This window comes from Gavialis gangeticus, unplaced genomic scaffold, assembly GCF_001723915.1.
Source record: "Gavialis gangeticus isolate Ggan-Ray unplaced genomic scaffold, GavGan_comp1, whole genome shotgun sequence".
In the NCBI taxonomy this organism is placed as follows: Eukaryota; Metazoa; Chordata; order Crocodylia; family Gavialidae; genus Gavialis; species Gavialis gangeticus.
This window is the reverse complement of record NW_017729006.1, coordinates 34,252,992-34,265,764: the sequence shown is the minus strand read 5'-3', so window position 1 is coordinate 34,265,764 and position 12,773 is coordinate 34,252,992. Positions and strand designations below refer to the sequence as shown.

Below are 12,773 nucleotides of genomic sequence, written 5' to 3'. Positions count from 1 at the left end.
CAGTGTTAAATCTGATGAGATGGTCATGGTGGCCCCTGGAATGCACAATCCTATAAGCAGACTCCAGTTCCTCTAAAAAACAGGAATCCAGTAAGTAAGAATTGGCCAGTGTGGCTGCACAAGGAGACGTCCAAACAAAAGAGATCTGAAGAAACAGGAAGTGAGAGGTAAGCAAATAAGAATCCAATCTCATAAGACTTGCTGACACCATACTAAAGACAATGGGAAAGGAATAAACGAATTTGTGCTAGCCAAAGTACCCAAGGGAATTTAAAAAGGTTTTTCATTTATATCAGGGAGTAGGTAGAAGAAAACTGGTCTATTAAAACATGAAAAGAGCATAGAAGTTAATTATTCAGAAGTGGTTAAGACAGAACTCCTTTGTGCCTCCAGTGAAAAAAAATACAAGAAAATTTTGAATGAGTAGCTTAAATATTTTTAACAGTGAGGCTGAGTATTTGATGCTGAAGCTTATTAACCACTGGAACAAAATTGCCATCTCTTGATATTTTCACATTAAGACTGGAAGTTTTTCTGGAAGATTAGCTTCAGCCAAACGTAAGTCTTGGACTTGCTACAAGGTGACGCTCTGTGGCCTGTCGTGCACGGGATGTAATGTTATGTCGTCTTACAGTTGCTTCTAGCTGTAAAGTAGGGCACTACAATGCTTTGTAGCCATAAGCCTGTGTCAGAGGTGGTGAAAAGTCATCTCAGGCCAGCAACAGTTTTTGGAGAGTAAGAATATTCCAAGGGAGAAGCAGCTTGGATTGACCCTGGCAAAATAGCTTGATTTTTGGGAGGACATTGTAAAGCTGGAGGACCTAAAGTACACAAAGACAGAGATACTTTCAAAGCTACCCCAGTGATTCTGATGCTGAATTCTCATTAAAACTGGTCCCATTCAAAGAGAGGTTAGAACATTTTAACTGTAATGTATTTGTCTTTCAGTGAAATGTTTCATTTAAAATTTCAGTAAAATTTTCAAAAGGACCTAAAAGACATTAGGAGAAAGAAAAAACAAAAACATTTTCCAAAGTGACTTGGGCACTGACTTCCAATGACCTGTGTTGGCATACCACACAAGATTCTAGCCCTTAATCTCTCTGTGCTACTGTTCTCTATCTGTAAAATGGAAATTGTGGTACCTCCTTCCTCACAGGGATGCTGTGAGGACAGAAATGATTGTGTGACACTTGAGTACTATGGTTGTTAGTGCCATAATAAACAAATGTAAATAATTCAGTATACACAAAGAGTGAAAATATTAAGTATCAAAATGAATTATTCAGCGTGATATCGCATTTTTTACACAAGTGCCACATGTGGAAGGTGTTTTAGTTCAAAACTGCACTGCTGCCATTTTCTGTGTGCTGACATGCATTTCACTGCTTGTACAACTGCAGACGGTGCAGCACAGTTTGCATCAGCTTAAGGGTGGGGCAGACTCAATTAATGGAGTCTGCTCTGAAGCGGCAGATCTCTGTCGCATCATGGGACAAAAAGGTGTGTGTATAAATGCCCATACAGAGCTGTTACTAGGAGTAAAGAGAGTTAATTAAGAAAGGGAAAATAGAGGAGGAATGTTAGGCAAACTTCATGATAATAACAGCTCTATCTATCAGGAAGCAGAATAGGCCAAAGTGCCTTCAGCAAGGATGTTCCACTGTAACTAAACCATGAATTTCCAGTGAAGTGGTTGCTTTATTGTGAGATCCCAAATGCATTTCTTCTTTCTGCACATAACAGGACAAAGAATTCAGACAGTTGCAGGCATCAGACCTGAATTGTGATACTCCTTTGACAGTGGTGGAAAAGTCATGTTTTTCATTTTGTATAGTTTCTAATTGGAAAAGTTGCAGTGGATATTTTTTTTTCCGAAGATTGTTTCTGAACTAATTAATTAGGCCTATATTTCTGTTAAAACACTAAAGCGAATAAGTAATATAAATATCATGCATAAGATTAAAGAAATCATTTATATTAAGTTACTCTTTTTTTATAACTGTGGGGAGTGTTAATGTATGTATTAACTTTGCACAGGTCCAAATGTGTGGCTATTTAGAAAAGTTCCCATTTAACTAAGTCAAACACAATTTCTTTCCTTAGTATTTTCCTTTTGTCTTGAAGCACCAGCATTTGTAACTGTTTTAGATATTGATTTTTTATTTTATCTAGGAACATTTACTCGGGTAAATTTATTTTTAAGTCAGTGGGAATTTGCCTGTAATAAACACTGAACAAAAACTGAAGAAATATTACAGGGATAATAATAGTACTAAATCCGTATAGGATGTGGGGCATATAAATGATAAGGGACATATAAAAACAACCACAACCATTAAGAAGAAACTTTCACTTTGGACAGGGTATTCCATAATTGTCAATAAGAAGGTTGTACTGAAGCATCTAATAATGGCTAACAGGATAAACTAAGCAAGATGAATTGATCCAGTATGGCAGACCCTATGACAGACCAGACTGTTTTATTTTTTTCCTCTTCTTTATTTCTACTAATCTATGAATATTATTTATCTTAAAATGCAGGGCCCAAATTGTTTTCTTTGGGGTTTTACTTGAAGAACAGGGAGACAACCCTGGCCCCAAAATGTTTACAATCTGTTTCTATAGCATAAAGCGCAGTAGGGTCCTGATTGAAGTCTAGGCCTCTTAGACTCTGTCAGAAAACAAATAGAATAACTAATGCTAATAACTTTGATATGGTAGGGATTGCCTAAATCAGGGCTGTCCAAGTGGTGGGCTGGAGGGGTTACTGAGCAGCTCCTCCAGCTCCTACATGACTGCTGCTTGCCTTCCTGCTCCAGCCCTACAGGGATGGGCAGTAAAGCCCACAGCACTGGGGGAGCTCGTGGCATGATGCAGCAAGAGAGCTGAGATGGGGGCCATCTGCGTATATAGCATGTGGCGGACACCGCCTACATGAGTGGTACAGGGTGGGGGATACAGCCTGGGGCATGCAGCTCTGGGACATGCAGCCTGTGCCACATGGAGCCCTGAGAAACTGGACAACCCTGGCCTACGTAAAGGTGTATAAATATGCAAGGGCAAATTTTGAAAAGGAGATGCCATTGTGAGCTCAGACTACAGCATGCTTTTTGGATTGGGGCTTATTTGTGCAGCTGCGTCAATTATGTAGGTAAATTAAGTGCTTTAAATACAAATGGATGGTTGGAGCACATCACACCTCCCGTGCCCTTGTTTCTGTATTGGTTTCCTGTAGAATTTTGTATCAATTTCGATACCAAAATGACCGTATGGCATGCTAAAAGTAAAGGCAGGGGAGACAGGGGTACTATCATTGCTGTGGCACTGTGGTGGCAAGGACATAATTGGTTAATATATGCCAATATTAGTCCTAAGAAAAGGACTACTGCCCATGTTACTGAGGAAGACAAAAACCTATGTAGTCTTTCTCAATCTGAACTAGAAGGAAAAGGCCTTTTGCCCCTAAATCTGGTGACCGGTATAACTTTGAGCAGAAGAGCAAGGCCTTCTGGTCAGGAACCTCTGGGTTTTCTACAAATTAGCAAAAGCATCAGAACACTCCAGTCAACCATACCTAGTCTTCTTGATTATGTACAACTACTCCTGGGGAGCTGGAGACAGAATACAAGCATATGACATGTACAAGTCATGTTGCTTAATGTCACTACTGAAAAATCACTCAGATACTATGGTAATGAACCTGTTTTAAGAACATATATAAAATAAAATAGATAAAAATCTCCATTCCCAATCTTTGTGTCCAGAGTTTTTACACTTTCTAACAAAGGCATACCTGACAATGAAAAACTGATCAGTCTCCGACTTCCTTGTCCCTGGATTGAATCTTCATGGGTGATGCTTTTAAAAATCTGCTGGAAGAAGGAAAATGGTGAGATATTATGTTGAGAAAAATGGTGAGATATTATTTCAATGCTGAGACCAATATTTCTTGAATTGAAAATCCAGTTAATAACTGTTATTCTTACAGTTGTAATAAACCAGGAATCAATTACATGCTCTTATTAAGAAACATTGATCAAAACAATCTTTTTATCCAACTAATGGTTTTTCCAGTAAAGGAATAAATCACCCACAAGGGATTTCCTCTTCAGAGAAATGGGAGACTGAGAAACTGCTGTAATCTTATCAGTTTTGTGTTGAAAACAGCACTTCCTCACCCAAATGTTTGTAAATAGGAACTGCTTATTAAACAGTAAATAAATGCAGCATATAAAAATGGGTAGGTTGCTCCTAAATCTAATAACAAGCTCTGCTCTTTATAAAATGAAACATGAATCTCCATATTCTTGTTATTCTAGTGATTCCCCAGCTGACTTCTAGGAACCTGCATTTATATGGGAGGTTTATTACACACACACAAGCTACACAACTATGACAGTATTAATTTCCTGAACAAACAGCAGCTGTGAACTACTGGAGTGCCAAATGTACAGAGCATATCTGAAAAAGCATGATCTTTATTACATGATCCTCTCTATCCATTTAAGAACCATCATTTTGAAAAGCTGACCCTGTTAGGCTTGCTGTTGAGTCATGATCAGAGCATTTCTTTACGTGCCATTGATGTAAACATTAGATTACCCATTTTCCCTTTGATCCCATCTGTACATTTTAAATAATGGTTTGGCTCTTAATGAAAAACCCACCACCCCCTGTTTCAGTTTATTTGGACTGTATTTGCTTCTCCTCACTTCTCCCATTCATTTCCTGATTGAAATATGTAAGTAGCTGGAGAAGATGTCATTAGATTCTGAGCACAACAGGACAGAAGACCAGCTGGGGCACAAACTCAGACACTGTACAGCTAAGACAAACAACTTTCTGCCACCCAAACTCTGAATCAAGCTAAGGACAGTGAAAGGGGTGGGGGGCTAGAATAGGGATGGGAGTGTGTGAGAGCAGAATCTAAATGCTGAGTGAATTATTATTCTGGCACACTGAAAAAGCTAGTGAACAATATTGATATTGAACCAGAACAGATCCCCGTGGGAGCCCAATAGAAAAACACTTCCTGGCAGACATTTAACCAGGTACAATTCATTTGGGGGGAAGGGGTCTGTTAACCAGTTTTTAATTAATTTAAAAGGAGTTACACTGATTTTTGGCTAAAGCTTTTTTTTCAGTCTGAATCTTATCTGGGACTGGGATTACTATAATGTATTTGACTACCTATAATATAATAATTCAGTTACTTTTATCAACCAACTGTATAGTTTCATCGAAAAAATTTTATTTATTCAACAAGACCTATTTTACATGAAACCACACTGGCTGATGTTAATTATGCTGCCCTCTTTCGACTCTTGATTAGGTACATTTGATATAAACCATTTCATGCTATTGTACAGGATTAATGCCAGGCCAACTGAACTATAGCCTCTTGTATATAGGCATATGCATGACTCTTTGCAGAAGCAAACCCTGATTTACCAGGATTATTTAAAACAGCATGAAAACTAAACCTAAGGAACAATAGTGTTATATGTGTGAGTGACATACTCCATGGTTTATCTCAGTATACCATTCTGAGATACTTGACATTAGTCATATTGATATTGTTTGCCATTTAACCTGTCAAACATTTGAAATGAAACCAAATGATCTTTTTAAAGGGTAAAATTTGCTCCTCTGCACAGCATCAGCAAAGGCACAATGCACCTATTAAGTCTTATTTTGAGGCTGTAACTTGGATAGGTTTTGTGCTGGTTTTCTGCATGTATGTGAATTTCATTCAGTTGGTTAGTTCCACACACATACTGAGGAGGAGACTATGTAATTTTCCAAGAAGTAAGGATATGGGGGGGAAAAAGACAACCAAAAACATGAAAAGCAGGACCTGATCTAGCTCTTTCTACAGCAAAAGCTGAGCACACAAGCGTTCTTTCTTCAGCTGTTTCACAAATGGTGTTTTTGTTTGCACATCTGGCTGAGTAAAGTTTGGGTGTTCAGGAGACTAAAAGAAACATCTCAGGGATTTAAAATTAACACGAAAAATCTCCCCAGGTAAGTCAAAATGCAAAATGGTCTTAGGAAAACAGTGCAAACAGCAGCAACAAATACAGTCAATTCAGTAATGAAACTACAACATACGACAGGTATGGATAGTTAAAAAATATGGTCTTGTGAAAAGTAATCAATAATTTTCATCTACAATCAACTCTTAACATGTTCCCAACAAAATCTTCTTTTTGATAAAAATAGCTGAAGTCTTCATAGAGATGATTTCCCCTATATTTGTCAGGGGTATTTAGGACTTGACATATGTTGCTTGCTGAGATAGCTTGTCTGGTATCATCATCTTTGTCTGTATCACCTGGAGTCCCTGTGGACTTCTCCTGAAGGACAGCCATACATGAATCTCCATCAATTGGTGTTCCATAGCAAACCAAGTCATCATCATGGGAATATATATATTAAGTACATTCTTTGTTATTTGACAACATCTTTATTCATATCATCTAATCTCTGACTTAAACCTATTTGCAGCACAAAACCTGCCCAATGAAAACAGTTAGTAGTGGTATTTTTCACATTTCTGCATATTCAATGCATCCAAAAGTGTCAGTTTTTTTGCAGTTTCACTGGCACATCTGTCTGAGTAGGTGTTGATATCTGAGGTTGTGCAAAAGTCCTTTGATAATGTCCATTACAGTTTTTAATGACTTCCTGTTTCCATGGCTGAATAACTGCTGTGGTGATAGTGGGGTTAGAAAAACAATTTTTATATTCTCGAGTCTTTCATCAGCATTGATTAGATGGGTACTGCAGTTATCAACAAACAGAAGGATATTGAATCACTGCTCCATGTTGTGGTTGAAGTCTCTCAGCTAGACTAGAAATATTTCCCCAGTCATTTTTTTATTCATTAAAAAACTATTGAGTAAGCTGCTTTTACTTTTAAAACATCTGAATTCTTTGTTTTTTATAATAATAACAAATAATTTCTACTTGCTTCTTCCTGCCATTTTAAAGGCCACTAGCATAGTGGCCTTTTTAAAACTGCTGATGTCTGATTTTAAGGTCAGTGATCCATCTGGGAGAGCTCTATAGTAAATACATGTCTCATCTGTCTTGTATTGTAGGTGCCTTTGGGCTTATATGCTTTGAGCATGTTGGGTACAATGTTAACAAGCCAATATTCACCAGAAAGTCAGAGTATTTCTTTTCTTTACCTGTCCTTTTAAAGGGATACCATTACACTTCCTTCCATCTTTCTGTTGGTTAGAAGTGTCCCCAGCAGGTACTTGAGCTATGTTCTTAGCATCTTTTTTTAAAACTAGTCCAGATACAGGATATCTCTAGCTCTTGTATTTGTCATAACAAAGCTGTGTTTATGTCTGGGACCTTGCCTGTCTTCTGGCATTTTCAGGCAGGGTTTGCATTTTTCTCATCCCTGCTGACAATGTCAGTCACCTGCCACCTATTTTTGATTTCTGTTACTGAGAGGTTCTCAGCCTCACAGATATCTCTGTCTGGAATAATTTTGTAACCTAAAACTTCACAACTTTTGTGGTTTTCTGCAAGGGACAAAGCAGTCCTCTTTCTTGTTCTCTTACATGTACTGAATAAGTGATCCATTACAGTGGTTCTCTCAGCACTGCTCAACCTTTCCAATAAATGATTAATCCTGGCCTATCTTTTTTTTTTTTAATTAGTTTTGGTTTATGCCAGGGCTGTCCAATTTCTGGGCACCCAGGGGCTGCATACAACATAGACCACGCCCTCCCCCAGTCTACCCTTGCCATATACACAGCTCAGCTCCGCCCCCATCCTCATGCAAAGTCCTGAAGTGCAGGCAGCCTGGCTCCCCCTCCTGCACACACAGCACTCCCACCCCCCGTCCTGGCCATGCACACTATACTAGTAGCTCACCTGCAGCAGACAGGATGGGCAGCACAGCTCCTTCTTTTACTAAGCACACAGTGGCTACATCTTGCTCCCCTCCCCTGCTCTGTGCATAGCTTGGGAAGTTTGACCCTACCCTGCTCTGCTGCACTGCCCCAGACCACCCTGTCCTAAGAATGGGGACAGGAACCAGAAGTTGGAGGAGGGAGGGGGAACCTGGAGACCCTGGCTGCCACAGCTGCAAAAGCAATGGATGGAGTGGAAGCTAGAAAGGAGCCCATGGGCCACATGTTAACTTCTCACAGGCTGCATGTGGCCTGTGGACTGCCAGTTGGGCAGCTGTGGCTTATGCAACAAACTGAAACACATGAATGGGCAATATGTAAATAACTGTGCAAAATTTAAGGGGATAGACAGCAAATGATTTGGTCCTACCCCAAAGTATGCAAGTAACAGAAATATGTGAATAGCCAATATGTGATTAAGTGAATTATACTGTATCTATGCATGCAGTAGTGTCCAAGGCAATTATTTTATGCCAAAAGTGTTTAAAAAAGCTGCTGAATCCAAAAATCTGTTCCATGGTCATCCCGTGATCCCCTGCAAAGGTGGATTCAGTGAGGGTGCGCTGCTGCTTTTATACCCCCCTTTGATTTTTGCTCTACCCAAAGTTTAAAACCAACTGCCTGGCAGTGGCAGCAGCATTTCTAGTCAGGCAGTGCTGAAGGGGTCAACTGACTTTATGGTTCATTATAATCTATCTGATCCCTTCTAAACTCTTCATTCCACAGGTGTTAAAGACCCTTTCTTCTTTTTAATGGTCTTGATGTTTCACCAGTCAAGCCATCCTTTGTTCTGTGATGCTGTTGTTAGCTGCTCCTGGTAATGAAGCATTACACAGTCCTGTAGGATGTTTTTAACTCATTGCAATGAAGTTATATTTGTTTTTGCTTCAATATAGCCCTAGGCCCCTAGCATATTGGTAAAACTTCTAGTTTATTTTAACTGGAGAAAAAGATGAGTTGTTTTATATGTGATGATGTACCTTACTATCTGTACCCCACTTTTCAAAATTCTAGATCTGCCCATGATCCCCTGTATCTTAGATAGGGAGATGTATGAGATACTAGTCGACTAGTTGTATGAGTACTAGTTGACAGGAGCAAATCCACATGGTGCAGGGTGACCAGTGAAGTCCCTCAGGGCTCGGTACTTGGGCTAGTACTCTTTAACATCTTCATCAATGATCTGGATTTGGGAGTCAGATGTGAATTGGCCAAGTTCATGGATGATACCAAATTATGGGGGAGGTGGTCACACTGCAAGACAGGCTGGGGATACAGGCCGACTTGGACACGCTCTCAAGGTGGGCCAACCAGAACCTGATAGCCTTCAGTGCAGAGAAGTGTAAGGTGTTGCACCTCGGTAGAAAGAACCCTCAACACGCTTACAGGCTTGGCAGTGCTCACTACCACCACAACTGAAAAGGACTTGGGGATCTTGATTGACCACAAGATAAATATGAACCACCAATGCGATGCTGTGACTGGAAAAGCAATCTCTGGCGTGCATCCGCTCATGCATCTCAAGTAAAACCAGGGAAGTCATGCTTCCACTTTACTTGACCCTGCTGAGACCACAGCTGGAGTACTGCATCCAGTACTGGGCTTGCCACTTCAGGAAAGATGTGGAGAAGCTTGAGAGAGTCCAGAGGAGAGCCACTCATATGATCTAAGGCCTGGAGGGCAGGCCGTACGAACAGAGGCTGAGGGACTTGGGACTCTTCAGCCTGGAGAAGAGAAAGCTCAGGGAGGATTTGGTGGCAACCTACAGTTACGTAAGAGGGGTACATCAGGACCTGGGAGAACAGCTGTTCATCAGAGCTCCCCCAAGGGACAACAAGGTCTAACAGACATAAACTCCAGGAAGGCCAATTCAGAAGAAAAAAGTTATTTATGGTGTGTGTGTCCAGGGTCTGGAACAAACTCCCCCCAGAGGTGGTGCAAGCACCTGCTATAGACTCTTTCAAAAAACATGTGGATGTTTTCTTGCTGGGGTTACTTGATCCCAGCTGACTTACCACCTATGGAGGGGAGCTGGACCCCATGATCTCATGAGGTCCCTCCCAGACCCTAATTTCTATGAAATCTATGCAATCTATGAAAAATAAAGTTTTAAAAACAAGCCAAGTCATTTAAGAGTCTACATTCCATCTTCAAAAAGCAATGAAGGCTCCTAAGTCTTACTGACTTTGGAAAATATTTCCCATAGTATCTATAGAAGTGGTTTTCAACCTTGTTAGATTAGAGGCACCCTCATTAGACTCAAGACACGCCTTAGAAAATGCAAGCCTATTTTTTCGCTCATTTTTTGACTACAGGAAAAATAGGCTGTTGCAAAGAACTCAGAAAGACCACAACAGGGCAGAATAGTCTTAACATTATGAATTCCTATTTCAAACCTCTGGGTTTATCTTTGGAACAATATTTGCATACCTAATACTGCTTACATTATGTAGTACCCGTGATTTCCAGAGTCACCGAGGTGTCACAGGACCCTAGTTGAGAATCACTGGTCTATACACTATAATGAAGCATGCCTTAGAGGTACAAGTAGGTAGATGAGATATATATGGCCTGCAGAAAGTAATTACTTTAAAAGGGCCCAGGTCCCAATACCAGTATTTTCAAAATACTGGGGGCTGGACTCAATTTCTGAGGTCCCTTCCAGCCCTAATGTCTATGAAAATAGGTGGTTGGGATCCAGACCCTAAATTCATATTAGGATGCTAAATAAGTTGTCTTATTTTCATAAGTCCTGAACATCCAGCAGCTCCCACTGACTCCTGGAGGGAGTCGGGTCTATGCCACAATCTCCCTTATTGTCATCAGCATTATTCAGTGCTGATAGTGAATTATGGGTCTTATTTATGGGTAGATTCAGCCCTTATTTATTTATCTTTTCTTCCCTTCCAAATGAAAGCTTAAATTCTTGAGCACAATTTGCAATAGTTCCTATGCCATGGAATCCATAGGGATCTGTGCATGGAGCAATCATAGTTTTAAAGAATTCATATGGAAAACCATTTAAGGCATTTGTGAGTGTGTAAGGTAATCTTAGTCTCTGTCTCCTTTGTACTCACCCGCAATGACTTGGATTAAATAAGAAAAAAGGAGATCAGTGGGCTTTGATGTTTTGATTGTTAAATAACACTCAGGTGATAAATGTTTAAGGGTTTATTTTCCAACATAATATATACACACAAAGAACCTCGCCAATTACTTCATTGGAGGGGATGTCCTGGACTACAGACAAAGGAAAACTCTGTTTGGTTACTTTACAGATACTTTGTAATTGAGTAGCTTCCACCACTAATTACTTCATTAGCAGGGCGTTGTCCTCCGAGTCTTTTACTCTTTGCCCACAGCTTGTACTGGGAGCAGCGCGCTGCTATTTCCGCACTGTTTGTTCTGCTGTCTTCTCAGCAGACAAGGTCAGGGATTAAACTAGGTTCCTGCCTTCCCGTGCGCTGTCCCAGAGATCCCGTCTCTCTTTCGGCTCAGGGCAGAGCTGCTCCTGGAGTCTCAGTGCTTTGCTGCACCTGCTGGATACAGTCCAATCTCCTGGATCATTGTCTGTCCTGTGTCTGACCTGTCCTCCAGAGTCCTGGGCTCACGGCTTTCTCCAGGATCACAGGTACATTGCTTTTCCTCTCTCTCTCCATCTTCCTGGGGTCTCGATTACCCCTGTGTTTGTCCTCCTGTGCCTGAAGGCAATCAGTAAATGTCCTGCTGCCCCTTTTATTTCTGGTTTTTGTGGGCTAATTTTCCACTCTTTCCCCCAGGTATGAAATCTTCCCCACCTGGCAGAGTCATTCAGAGGTCACTCATCCCGGAGCTAACCTCAGTAACAGGGCTCCTGCTTGAGTCCCTGTTACAGCATTACACATAAGAGCAGAATCTCATAAAATTGTTTTCTTTAATGCCAAATGCTGATAGGAATCTAATTACTGCTCAGCAGACTAATTTACCGTGCAGTAAAGCATCACTGTCTACACGTGCGTAGCAACTAGGCCAGTGTAGACTAATTTACTGTGCCACTGGATAGTCACAAGTACTATCTGATGGCAAAGTAAATTATTGCACTTAAATGCATATGTAGACAGTGATGTGAGTGCAAATTGCACCTGGTAAACTGAGCCAGCAGGGGGCCAGACTCCTGGCTGCTGCTGAGCCCAGTAGCTTAGCAATGTCAAGAGCTGTATGGCACAGGAAGCTCCTCTGCCACCTGCCACTGCAAACTGGACCCCAGGCCTGACCCCCTACGGCCCCTGCCAGCCCTAGCTTACCCCTGGGCACTGCACCTCACTGCTGCGGGCACCTGTTGTCAATGGTGACACCTGGAGCCCAGGCCCAACCTGCCAGTTACTGCCATATTGGGCCCTGCACTCACTGACACATGGGACCAGGGGCCCAACTGAAGTCATGACGAGACGGTGGACCTCATTGCCAACTGGGGAGACATTAAGATCTAGCATAAATTTGGCCAGCCTTCAGGGGCCAATATCCGTATTTATGAGGCCATGGCCTGGCAGATGCAGAAGTGAAGACAACAGCAGTCTGGCCAGCAGTGCTTGGTCTAGGCCAAGGCCCTGGGGGTGCAGTGGGTCTAAACCCAGGACCAAAACAGACAGTCTGGGGCTGCTCACAGGTCCATGACCTTCCTGAGGAAGCTGAACCGCATCCTGGCCCCCACAGAACCTGGTAAGGACCAGCATGCTTCAAAACAGCTGCATGTTTTGAAACAGCTTACTGACCAGCATGTTTTGAAACATGCAGTAAGCTGTTTGAGTGCTCCAAGGGCTGCCCAACCTACTATGCCCTGCAATCATCATCAGCAGGGCA

At 41.4% G+C, this 12,773-nt stretch overlaps 1 protein-coding gene across 2 annotated transcripts in view; it reads right to left on the bottom strand.

Annotated features, from left to right (window-relative positions):
- HECW1 (HECT, C2 and WW domain containing E3 ubiquitin protein ligase 1) overlaps window positions 1–12,773 on the bottom strand; it is a 367,526-nt gene that overhangs the window by 159,382 nt on the left and 195,371 nt on the right. Inside the window, exon 5 of one of the 2 annotated variants that reach the window (XM_019509098.1) lies at window positions 3,797–3,875. In XM_019509098.1, coding sequence (XP_019364643.1) covers window positions 3,797–3,875 — 79 coding nt within the window. The remainder of the gene's footprint in view (window positions 1–3,796; window positions 3,876–12,773) is intronic. The other variant, XM_019509100.1, reaches the window with a different exon arrangement.